Source organism: Hylobates moloch, unplaced genomic scaffold (genome assembly GCF_009828535.3).
Source record: "Hylobates moloch isolate HMO894 unplaced genomic scaffold, HMol_V3 SCAFFOLD_21, whole genome shotgun sequence".
NCBI lineage: Eukaryota > Metazoa > Chordata > Mammalia > Primates > Hylobatidae > Hylobates > Hylobates moloch.
Genome location: NW_026652296.1, coordinates 13,065,622 through 13,078,628, shown reverse-complemented (window position 1 = coordinate 13,078,628; position 13,007 = coordinate 13,065,622). Strand labels below are relative to the sequence as shown.

The window sequence follows — 13,007 nt, the reverse complement described above, 5'->3', positions numbered from 1 at the left end:
TGCATTAATGATGTGTGCACATCACTTAATAGTTTATATCACATCTTCATGTGCCAGACTGTGAGCTCCAGGAGGATCATGACTGGGTCTATTTTCATTCACCTTGGAATAGCCTTGGCATGGTGCCTGGCACACAGCAGGCGCTCAATGAATACTTGTTGGGGGTGGAGAGTGAATAATGGAATCAGGTTTGACTAGTCCACTCCCCTCATATGATTGTTGTGAATATCAGGAGTACTACATGTTAAACAACCAGCACAGTGCCTGGTACACAGTAGGTGCTCAGTGGTACACAGTAGGTGCTTGGTAAATGGAAGTACACATGATTAAGTATGCAAGGGTATGCTTGTTTTTCAGATTTGGGAGTTGAGACTCTTAGGAGTATGTAGCATGTCCAAGGTCACGTAATATGTGTCAAGTTTGGGGCTCTCAACCTGATCCCATTGACTCCAAATGTGAAACTCACTGTACAGTCCCTGGAGGGCGCTGGCAGAAGAACGACATGGTGGGCTGAGGGGCCGCAGGCCTGTGGGTCAGGCATGCTCGATTGATGCAGGATTTTAGAAAAGTCTGAATTAGTTGCCAATATTTACCAATCAGGAGATTTCATAGGTAAAAAATACAAATTTGTGGCTTCTGTTGAAAAATCAGGAAAACTGGCCATCTGGGCCCACAGTTCTACCTGGGCCCGATCTGCTCCTTTTAGACAGACACCTTCTCCACAGTCCCCACCACTCCCTATTGTCCACACACTCCTGGCTTGCTACCCTCTTTCAGTGATTGCCTGCTCTCTAGTGACTTTAACCTGGGAAGTCACAGTAGGCAGGGCCCAGGACTGGTGGCAGTGGGATGGGAAAAGAGAAAGAGGGATGGATTTGGCAGCCGGTCTGGGGAAAGAATGTACCAGCTGTGGGGGGATGTCAGAGCTGACTCTGAGGATTCAGATGGGGCAGGAAGATTTGTTCATTTCCATATTTCTTTTAAAATGGGACATCTGGATGAAACATCACGTCAGCCTCTCCTCCTCCTCCTCCTCCTCATCATCATCTAAGCCAGGGGTCACCAAACTACAGCCAAGCAGGTCGACTGCCTGTTTTTGTAAACAAAGCTTCCTTGGAGCATGGCCATGCTTGTTTGTTTATTATCTATGGCTGCTTTCACACTATAATGGCAGACTTCAGCAGTGGTAACAGGACTGTAAGCCTTGTAAAGCCTAAAATATTTAGTATCTGGCCCTTTACAGAAAATATTTGTTGCCCTGATCTAAGCTACTACATACTGAGTATTTACTATGTGCAAGGGGCACTTCTAATGTTCTACATGTATTAACTCATGTGATCCTCAAAAATCTTTGTGGTAAAACCATAATGAAACACCATTACACGCCCAGCAAAGCAGCCCTGACAAAAAAGACAACACCAAGTGTTGATAAGGGATGCAGGGCAACTCCCATTTCCAGTTGGGAGTGTAAACTGGTGCAACATCTTTTTTTTTTTCTTTTTTGAGATGGCGTCTCGCTCTGTCTCCCAGGCTGGAGTGCAGTGATGTGATCTCGGCTCACTGCAACCTCCACCTCCCGGGTTCACGCCATTCTCCTGCCTCAGCCTCCCGAGTAACTGGGATTACAGGTGCCTGCCACCACGCAGGGCTAATTTTTGTATTGTTAGCGGAGACAGGGTTTCACATGTTGGCCAGGCTGGCCTCGAACTCCTGACCTAAAGTGATCCACCCGCCTCGGCCTCCCAAAGTACTGGGATTACAGGTGTGAGCCACTGCATCTGGCCGGGTGCAACTTCTTAACACATCCTACGTCCCAGCAATTCTTCTTCGGGTGTATAGTCAAAAGAAATGGGTGCATATGTCCACTAAAAGCCATGGACAAGGATGTTAATGGCAGCTTAGTTTATAATAGACCCAAATTGGAGACAACCAAAATGTCCATGAGTTGTTGAATGAATAAATACAGACCTCACAGACATTGCGCTGAGTGAAAAAAGGCAGACACAGAAGAGAACAGACTACACGATTCCGTTTCGGTGACGTTCTAGAATAGGCAAAAATAATCCACAGTGTCAGAAGTCAGAGTAGATGTCATCCCCAGGGTGGGGGGGTCATGACTGGAGAGGGGTCTCAGGGAGTCTTCTGGAAGTGCTCTATGTCTTGATCAGAGCCGTGGTGAAATGGATGCACGCATATGTGAAACAGATGCGCGGTGAAACAGATGCACACGTATGTGAAAATTCACCCAGCGGCCCACTTAAGATCTGTGCATGTTACCTCATGTCAATTAATCTTAAGTTAAATATAGAAAAAGCTACAACTGAGGATCGACCACTGCTGCAGGTGCTTAGGCAGCACGCACTCACTCTGAACATGCACACACCCTATGCTCAGCAACGCTGCTGTGAGCAACGGGTGTAACAGAAACGAGCCTCTATGCTCACCAGGAGCTAGGTTCTAGACGGTGCTCAGCAGTGCTGTTTGTAATAACCCCAAACTGGAAATACCTAAATGCCCAATAAAAGTAGAAGAAATAAACAAATTGTGGTATAAGCGCATGATGGAAGGCTGGGCAGCAAGAATGAACTCAACATAACATAAGCAAGAGAAGCCAGATGCAGAGTGAATCTGTAACGCTAAGAGTCTGAATCATCGTTATCCTCGTGGGAGGGGTGTTGAGTGGGGGGAATTCCGTGAAGGGACTGCTGCGGGCGGTGGTGACATTCTCTTCTTGGCCTACCCAGGTGCTCGTTACACATGTCCATTCAGTTTGTGGCAAGCCCTTGAATGGTACACTCTGTATATGTACTTTCTGTGAGAATATTCTGTCTCGGCAAAATGTTAAAAAACCAAACTCTTGGAAGCAGAGACTATTCTTTGAGAAATGAATACATTTTTCTTTTCTTTTTTAAAGACAGAGTCTTGCTCTGTCACCCAGGCCGAAGAGCAGTGGGAAGATCTTGGCTGACTGCAGCCTCAAACTCCCGGGCTTAAGCAGTCCTCCCATTTCAGCCTCTCTAGTAGCTGGGACCATAGGCATGTGCCACCATACCCAGCTAATTTTTGTATTTTTTTGTAGAGACAGGGTCTCGTCATGTTGCCCAGGCTGGTCTTGAACTCCTGGACTCAAGTGATTCACCTGCCTTAGCTTACCAAAGTGCTGGGATTACAGGCGTGAGCCACTGTGCTTGGCTGAGAGATGAAAAAACTGAGGAGGAGGTGTATGTAAAATGCTCAAGGTCACACTGTTAAGTGTCTGAGTCACAATCTGAACCCAGGTAGTCTGGCTCCTGAGTTGGGCCCCTGACTGCTGGGCCACACAGCCTCTCCCCGGCCGGAAAGGTTGCAGCTTACCTTGGAGTAGTCAGAGCCGTGCTTCTCTTTCACCCCATTCCGACACAGCGTGTAGTTATAAAAGCGGGAGTTTTTAAGGAGTCCGACCCACTCCTTCCAGCCGGGAGGCACGTAGGAGCCGTTGTATTCATTAAGATACTTCCCGAAGAAAGCTGCGGAGGGAGACGGATCAGGAGGCCACATGAGAAAGTGCCTGACGATGTTTATTAAACTATTGTGTGTCCGAGGCCTGGGCATGCACACCTGCTCTGCCATGGAGCCCTCTGGCACACAGAGCAATGGATCCCTTCTCCAATGTTATTACGTGCACTGAATACAAGATATAGGATTACAGAGAAAATCAATTGTTTGGAAATATGGTTATCAAAATACTAAACGCATTTGCGATATAGTGTGTCTTTTATTTTTTATTTTTGAGACGGAGTCTTGCTCTGTTGCCCAGGCTGGAGTGCAATGGCACGATCTTGGCTTACTGCAACCTCTGCCTCCTGGGTTTCAAGCGATTCTCCTGCCTCAGCCTCCCGAGTAATCCTCAGCTGGGATTACAGGCATCTGCCACCATGCATGGCTAATTTTTGTATTTTTAGTAGAGACAGGGTTTCACCATGGTGGCCGGGCTGGTCTTGAACTTCTGACCTCAGGTGATCCGCCTGCCTCAGCCTCCCAAAGTGCTGGGATTACAGGCGTGAGCCACCATACCTCGCCTACTGTGTCTTTTAAAACCTTGTAGAGAGCGATCATTTCAGAATAGTTACGAGTGAAAATATTATATTTTGCAATATCTGCAACAACTGCAATGGGATATTAAATACTGGTGATTTCTACAGATGACAAAGCTACAGGTTCTGCCAACATACTGTGGTTTATGGCCTATGCTCATATTGGAAGCAAATGCTAAGTTTCAGCTATAGGTTAGTGAAAACCAGAGTGTAATTTTTTTCCCCACTGAAGTTTGTAGATCCCTTGGATTCTGTCTGCTACACAGCAACCAGAATGGCTAACATTAAAGAAACGGGCAACACCTAGTATGGGTGGGGATGTGGGGCAACTTGAGCCCTCACACACTGGGTGGCTGCCCTAACTGGTCCAACCATGGTGGGGAACTCTTTGGCCGTGTCTGCTAAATTTGAACGCATTGGTAACTTCTACCCAGCAATTTAAATCTTAGGTATTTACCCAACAGAAAAGTATTCACACATTCACCTAAACTCAGGTATAAGACATGACAGCACATTTGTAATAGTAAATAAGTAGAAACAAATGAAATGTTTATCAACAAAAGAATGGGTAAAGAAATTGTTGCAATATTTACAAAACGGAAGGCTACATTGAGACTTGAACAAAGACCTAGTGCTACATTCAAGAAGAGGGATGCATCTCAACAACCTAAGAATGTTAAGAGAGATAAACCAGATACAAAAGAATACATGCCATATGACCTCATCTATGTGAAATTCAAGAACAGGCCCAACTAATCTATGGTTTTAGAATAAAAACAGTGGGTATCCTGGAGACCAGGGGAGGGTGGGTGGGAACAGCAAGGGGAGCTTCTCGGGCGACGGCCTTGTTCTATTTCTTGCTGGAGCAGGTGGTTCAGTTGGTGACACCTCATGGGCCTGGACATTTGGGAGCCGTGCACTTTTCTACATGCACGCTTTACATCAACAACAAAGCTTAAAGAAAATCACCCTAATTCATCGGGAAGGGGATGTGCCTAAAAACTCTGTGATGAGGAGACAGACAAGACCTCTTCATGATCCTCTTCTGTTTTTATTTTGCATGTACATTTTTTCTTTCTTTGAGATGTCTCACTCTGCCACCCAGGCTGGAGTGTAGTGGCACCATCACGGCTCACTGCAGCCTCAACCCCCCAGGCTCAAGTGATCCTCCCACCTCATCCTCCCGAGTAGCTGGGACTACAGGCGCATGCCACCATGCCTGGCTTATTTTTGTAGTTTTTGTAGAGAAGGGGCTTCGCCATGCTGCACAGGCTGTTCTTGAATTCCTGAGCTCAAGCGATCTGCCTGCCTCAGCCTCCCAAAGTGCTGAGATGACAGGCGAGAACCACCGTGCCTGGCTTGCATGTACAATTTTTAATAATTATAATCTATAAAGCCATATTTAAGAAATGGGAAAATTTGAGTCCAGAGACAGCAATCCTGTTCCAGTCCTCTTTCTAGATGAGGACACTGCAGTTCTGAAATTTCTGACGAGTATTGTTGAGAGCACAGAATATGAGCGTGCCAGGAGGTTGTAGGGATGTAAGGAGATCTTGCTAACAGACAGCTCGGCGCTGGGCCTTGTCCACGTGAGTGCTTGGCTGAGAACCCAGGATGAGGAGAGAAAGGCCAGGGAGGTGAACCCCCAGAGGAAGGAGGAGAGTGGGTGGGATGGGGCTCTGGTGCCCCTAGAGGAGAGGACTACCCATCCACCAGTGTCCTTGGAGAAAGTACAGAGCCACCTGGCCCTGGGAGAGCTGTGATGGAGTTGGGTCCCTCTGCAGGGGCTTTCCTGGTGACCTGGCAGATGGCTGACACTTTCCAGGAGTGGGAAGACCCCTTAGGAACCCAAGCAGCTGGATTCTGAAACCCCCAAAGTACAAGGCAAAGGGAAGCACTTCAATAAATGACTTGCCCACCATGCAGGGCCAGGAGGTGACCACTCCAGAGGGAGGAGCTGATGAAACACCTCCTGGAAGGATCTGGGTACACAGGGGAGGTGAAAATAGGAAGGGAGGATCCCCCAGCAGCCTCAGGGGTAAGGTCCGGGATGGAACCTCCCTTTGTGTGGGAGGATGGAGCAAAAATAAACGGGAAGAACCTGGCATTCTGCAGAGGAGGAGGCGGGGAACCGGCTGCAGTCTCTGAGTCTGAGTCATATCTAGTTTTCACAGAGTGAAGTGTAATTAGGTGGTGGGTGCCTAATTAAACAGCGACTGGGCGTCCCTGGCTAGGTGTCAGGGAGTAACTGGTAGAGTGGGAGGCAGCATGAGAGTCCCGGGCAAGCTAAAGGCCTGTGCTTCTCTTTCTCTGGCACCTGGAATGTTGGAGATGCCTCAATGCATCCAGCTCCTCAAAGCAGTGGCTCTTGGCCAGAAGGGGGGTAATTTCTGTCCCCAGGAGACACTTGGCAATGTCTGCAGACATTTTTGGTTTCATCACAACTTGGTGTGCTGTTGATATCTGGTGGGTGGAGGCCAGGGATGCTGCTCAATATTCGCCGATGCACATGACAGCCCCCACGCTACAAAGACTGAGCCAGGACAAAATGTCAGCAGCGCCTAATCCAAGAAATCTTTTTTTTTTTTTTGAGAGGGTCTCGCTGTTGTCCAGGCTGGAGTGCAATGGTGTGATGCTGCCTCACTGCAACCTTCGCCTCCTGGGTCCAAAGGATTCTCCTGTCTCAGCCTCCTGACTAGCTGGGACTACAAGCGTGCACCATGATGCCTGGCTAATTTTTGTATTTTTAGTAGAGATGAGGTTTCATCATGTTGGCCAGGCTGGTCTCGAACTCCTGACCTCAAGTGATCCACCTGCCTCGGCCTCCCAAAGTTCTGGGACTACAGATGTGAACCACCGTGTGCTGCTGAGAAACCCTATCTTATTTAAATAAACCTGTCTATGGTCCAACCCTCCAGCATCTCACCCCTCAGGTCTTTAGAGCCACATTGTGAGAGCCAGGAAGGCCCCTGGAGACCAAGTGTAGCTCAGGAAACAAGATTTCCTAAACCTAGTACCTTGACCCCCACCTCTAACGCTGCCCTCCATGCGGGGGGCTCCACTTCTGTAACACTCCTGGCCTCTCTCCATGCTCTCCTGTACCTCCTCCGAGGGGGACAGTATACAGCAAAGGTCACCAAACCTTTCCTGTAAAAGCCAGATAGTCAATATTTTAGGCTTTGTGGGCCAGAGGGTCAAAGGGTCTCTGTGACAACTACTAAACCCTGCTATTGTTAAAAAGAAAAAAAAAAAAAGTCACAGACAAGACATAAACAAGTGGGCGGGGCTATGTTCCGATACAACTTTATTTACTAAAACAAATGGAGGGCCTGGTTAGGTCCATTGGCGGTGGTTTGCTGACCCCTAGCATGTGCCTAGTGGGTTTGAAGGGCCAAAGTGGGCATGCATAGCCCAATCCTTCCCTTGCTTTTCCTCTGGGGACTGAGCTGCCCCCAGGGAGTGCTAGTTTTCAGGAGGCCTGTCCTGTCTGCGTGGGGAGGAGAGGTGTGGACCTGCATCAGTGAGAAGTCTGTCACACTCTGGAGTTTAGTCAGGAAGCCCAAATGCCCTCAGAAGGAAGCCATGCCCTCAAACCCAGCCTTCACCAGATTCATGACAGTGCAGTGGTGACTTTCACCTGCTGACCCTTGGGTCTGATTTCTTAATCGGCTCAGGACCTCAACAAGGAAGACGGTAAAATTTAACAAGCCCCCTCATAAATCCATATTCTCATTTTTCTAAGAAAAAGATGAGTTTTATTATTATTATTATTGTCTTTTTGAGACAGAGTCTCGCTCTGTTGCCCAGGTTGGAGTGCAGTGGCGCAATCTCAGCTCACTGCAAGCTCTGCCTCCCAGGTTCACGCCATTCTCCTGCCTCAGCCTCCCAAGTAGCTGGGACTACAGGCGCCTGCCACCACGCCCGGCTAATTTTCTGTATTTTTTAGTAGAGACGGGGTTTTACCATGTTAGCCAGGATGGTCTCAATCTCCTGACCTCGTGATCCACCTGCCTCAGCCTCCTAAAGTGCTGGGATTACAGGCGTGAGCCACTGAGCCCGGCCAATTATTATTTTATTTTTTACTTTATTTTTTTTTTGAGATGGAGTCTTGCTCTTGTCACCCGGGCTGGAGGGCAATGGTGTGATCTCAGCTCAATGCAACCTCCGCCTCCCGGGTTCAAGTAATTCTTGTGCCTCAGCCTCCTGAGTAGCTGGGATTACAGGCATGGCCACCAGGCCCAGCTAATTTTTGTATTTTTAGTAGAGACGGGGTTTCACCATGTTGGCCAAGCTGGTCTTTAACTCCTGACCTCAGGTGATCTGCCTGCCTTGGCCTCCCAAAGTGCTGGGATTACAGGTGTAAGCCACCCTGCCCGGCAGAGTTTTATTATTTTTTACTCTTCTTCTTTCTCCATTTCCCCTGTGCCCCACTTCGCCCTTTAGAAATGCAATTATGACCTTTTACCTCCCCTACACCAGACACTCTCTTCAGGGCAAGTTCATCTAATCGTGTGCTTAGAGGCTCTGGAGCGGAACTCTCACTCACCGGGAGGTTGCCTGCAGAGACAATGGTCCATCTACAACCCAAAGTACGCCTGCTGCGAAACTCCCTCCCAGGGGGAGAGCTTCTGGCCACCCTTAAAACCTAGTTCCACCCACAAAGGCATCAGTGGCTGCCAGCTGACTTCCCGGTAGATGAAGTACTCGAGCGAGCGAGACATGCAGACCCCCCAGCACTCACTTCCTTCCCTGAGTGCCATTCATGCCAGGCTCCCTTTTAAAAGCACCTCCTTTCTGCTCCTAAAAGCAAAGCAGTACCCTTAAGGCAGGAAGACTGTACTTCTTCCCCTCAGCTAGCTTTGGAATAAAAAATCACTTTCTTTATACCAGATCTCGCTCTTATCACCTGCGTTTTGGTTACACCCCTACAGAGCCCCGACACTTTCTACTCGTGGCAAACAATACTGGCAGTGATGTAAAAGATTCCTCTTGAAACAACTGAAGTCCAGAGTGAAACAATCTAGGGTAAAATATTAATAGAATCAGTGTACCTGGGCATGGTAAACCTCATGATGGTGGCACTCGAAATTGCTGAATTTGGGGTCCCACTGCCCTAGGGAAGGTATGCATGCCTATATCCATTCAGCAAGTGTTGATTAAACCCCTACGGTATGCAGGGAGCTGTCCCAGGCACTGGAATCACAGGAGTGAACAAGACCACCAGGATCCCTTCTGCCCTCGTGCAGCTGATGTTCTAGTGGGGGATGGTGACAAATGCAATGAAGAAAATAAAAGAGAATGGCAGGACAGAGTGGCCCCATGTGGTGCTGTGAGAGGCCCCGATGCGCTGAAGGGCATGAGTCAGAGGGGATAGGAGGAAAACTGCTCCAGGCAGAGGGAATTGGCAGGTACAAAGTCCCCGAGGCTAGTACAAACGTGGGGGCATCGCAGAACCCAAGGGGGACAGTGAGGGAGGGAGGAAATGTCATCACGGGGAAGAGGGGACAGATCCCATAGGGTCCTGGAGACTGTCATGAGGAGTGGCAGGGTTCGTACCGCTCCTGGAACATTGCATGCCAGATTTTGCCTTTTGTGCATTTTCCTGGAAACAAGTCCACAGCTTTTGACACATTCTGAAAGGAGCCCGGATCACAAGTCATTTAAGAAGCACAGATTTTCACCCCCTCAGTTTGCAGAAAAGTGAACCGAAAGTCAGAGAAAAAGGCTTCACTGAACTCCCCACTGGGGAACTGGGTTTCCCGCTACACTCCCACATCTTCCAAGTCTCCAGCCAGTGAACCAACTGGTTCTTGAAGACTTGGGCCAAGGTCTTTCTGATGAATGCTAGAGTTTAGCTTCTTGGCTTGGCTGCTGGGATACGAATTTCTTCGCGGGGAGTGGGTGGGGGTCTTCCTCCTGCCCATTCTTTTCAGTGCCATGGATGTCAGCATATCCCAATTTGTTTCCTCTGCTAGAATCTCCCCTTTCACGTCTGTTTCCTTTCTCCAACCCCCAACCCTTAAAAACCCCAAAAGGGTGTATTATGCAGTCTCCACCAGGCCCTAGAAAACAGGGCTTCAGTCAGAGGCTTTTAGTGCCAAATTAGATTTTGCTCTCATTTGATTAGATTTCCCCAAGGCACTTTTAAAAATGGTTATTCCGGCACCAGTGGAGGTGGGAGAAGCAAATTAGCATGGGCCCTGGGGCTCCTGGGCTGGGAGATACAGCCAAGAGAATGAGCTGGAATTGAAACCAAGATTAAAAGCCCAGCCCAAATTGTGGCAGGTGGCTGGTGCCCAGGAAGCTTGGATTCCCTGAGCTTTCGAGGCAGGGACAGCACAAGAGGAGGGGCAAGCTGGGGGCTGGCGTGGGGGTGGGACAATTTGGCAGGCAGATTAAGAGGAATTAATGGCAGGCCAGGAAAGGCCATTGACAATGAGCTGGCTGGCGACTGCCCCTGGGTAGCAGGGCCGGCATCTGCTGAAAGGCCAGAGCACTTACTGCCTCTTGTGTGCCCGGCACTAGGTGGAAGCTTCACCTGCCTGGCTCTGTCATCCTTTGGGCACCAACACTTCCTTATTTAAGTCGCACGGGCTGACCTTGACTGTTGACTCCAGGAATGTGTGCAAATCCTTGACTGACCCATCAGGACCGCATTCCCCTGGTGATCATGGGCAAACTGGTTAGTCCAGGCAAAGGCATGTGACCCAAGCTGGGCCAACTGCAGCGAGTCAGCCCTGGGATTGTTAGGGAGCTACTAGAAAAGAGGTTGTCTTCCTCAGGACTTGGAACTGGTGGGATACATAACCGAAGCTGCTGGCAGCCATCTTGCCACCAAGAGGGAAGAGTCTGTGTGTGTGTGAAGCAATATGGAAAAATGCGGAGGTGGGAGAGACAGAGACAGAGAGAGAGAAGAGATAGAGAGATACAAGAGATAGAGAGATGCTGGTTTGAGGCCCTGGGGATCCACTCTTACCTGAAACCACTTTTTTTTTTGAGACGGAGTCTCACTCTGTCTCCCAGGGTGGAGTGCAGTGGCATGATCTCGGCTCACTGCAACCTCCGCCTCCTGAGTTCAAGCGATTCTCCTGCCTCAGCCTCTCGAGCAGCTGGGACTACAGGTGTCCAACACCACGCCCAGCTAATTTTTTAATTTTTAGTAGAGACGAGGTTTCACCATGTTGGCCAGGCTGGCCTTGAACTCCTGACCTCAGGTGATCTGCCCGCCTCAGCCTCCCAAAGTGCTGGGATTACAGGCGTGAGCCACCATGCCCAGCCTAATGTTTTAATTTTTAGTAGAGATGGGGTGTCACTATGTTGCCCACGCTGGTCTAGAACTCCTGGGCTCAAGTGATCCTCCCACCTTGGCCTCCCAAAGTGCTGGGAATACACGCACGAGCCACCATGCCCACCATATTTTTACCGTACTCTATTAACATGTTCACGTATGTTTAGATACACAAATACTTCCCATTGTGTTACCATCGCCTACAGGATTCAGTACGGTCACATGCTGTAGAGGTTTATAGCCTAGGAGTAATAGGTCATGCCACAGAGCCTAGGTGTGTAGTAGGCTATGCCATCCAGGCGTGTGTAGTGCACTCCATGATGTTCACACAACGACAGAATCACCTAACGACACATTTCTCAGGATGTATCCCCGTTGCTATGTGACACACAGCTGTACATTGCTTGGAACTGGCTGCCTATTAAGGGTTATATTTTCATTATCCACCAATGGGCCCGTCCCCTGTTATAGCCAACTTCTTGCTGTTAACATCTGGCTTAATGGAGTCCCCCTGCCCCCTTGGAGGGGATCACTAGCTCCCTATATCCTTCCTGCACCCTGCTTCGTGGCCCAGCAGGTCAGCCACTTCCCCTGCAGGCAGCTCTGCGGTGGAGGCTCCACGCGGCTGCTTCCCCATTTGTCTGAGTTAAGTGCTCCTGGGGAACGATTTGGAGCCTGATGGCAGGAGGAGACCCTTCTGTTTTCTCTCCCAGCCCCAAATCTAACTGAAATTGCCTTGTAATAATCGCATTTGTGGTCTGTGAAAGTTGTGTTTCGTGGCCACCAGGGACTGAGATTAGCTGGTGGTAAACCTGGCACAGGGGCACACGAGGCATCACTGGGGATACTAGGCAAGCCAAGGACAATGGGGGAAGACAGAGGGCTCCTGCAACCAGAAACCACTGGGAACCTCGGCCACCTCTCCCTGCTGCAGACATGTCCCCGCCATGCCGGGCTGGCGTAGGAACACGCTGTTCCTCCCAGCACTAGTTCTGCCTTTTCCCAGTAACACAGGTGGTAATGTGGCAGAGTGCCCAAAGCGTCTCTGCAGTCAGACTGTCTGGGTTTGAATCCTGGATCTGCCACCTCCTAGCTGTGGGACCACAAAGGACTTTGTCCCCTGTGGTTGTTGGCAATGAGACGACAGTGCAGCCCCACCCACTGCTATGCACGTGGATGAGCTGACAGGCATGCAAAGGGTGAAACAGGACCTGATCTGTCCTAAGGGCCTCCCAAGAGGCAGCCAGCAGGACAGAAAGCACCCACTGCTTTCGGAGGACTTTCTCTCCCCCACGACGGGCCATCTGGCTGGAAATATCAACAGGGCTTTTTTAAGGACATCAGCAACTTTTGGTACATGTTCATCCCACACCATCTCCACCCACACACTACATTAAAGGTAATTGACAAACAGCTCTCTAAGAGTCCAAATGTTCCAGAGCTGACTCGCTGAATCATGCAACACCATTTCATTAAATATTTATTTACTTTGATTTGGCAATTTGTCCTCATATTTTGGAACCAGCTCACACACATTTATGCACATGCATAAATATACAACACATACATATACACACATGCATGAATACATATACACAAGCACAAATACACAACATACATATACATACATGCATGAACACACAACA

At 49.1% G+C, this 13,007-nt stretch overlaps 1 protein-coding gene across 6 annotated transcripts in view; it reads right to left on the bottom strand.

Annotated features, from left to right (window-relative positions):
• Positions 1 to 13,007, bottom strand: part of SULF2 (sulfatase 2) — a 132,339-nt gene that overhangs the window by 42,595 nt on the left and 76,737 nt on the right. For all 6 annotated transcript variants that reach the window (XM_032142950.2, XM_032142951.2, XM_032142953.2 and 3 more), the window contains one exon: positions 3,355 to 3,506. In XM_032142950.2, coding sequence (XP_031998841.1) covers positions 3,355 to 3,506 — 152 coding nt within the window. The remainder of the gene's footprint in view (positions 1 to 3,354; positions 3,507 to 13,007) is intronic.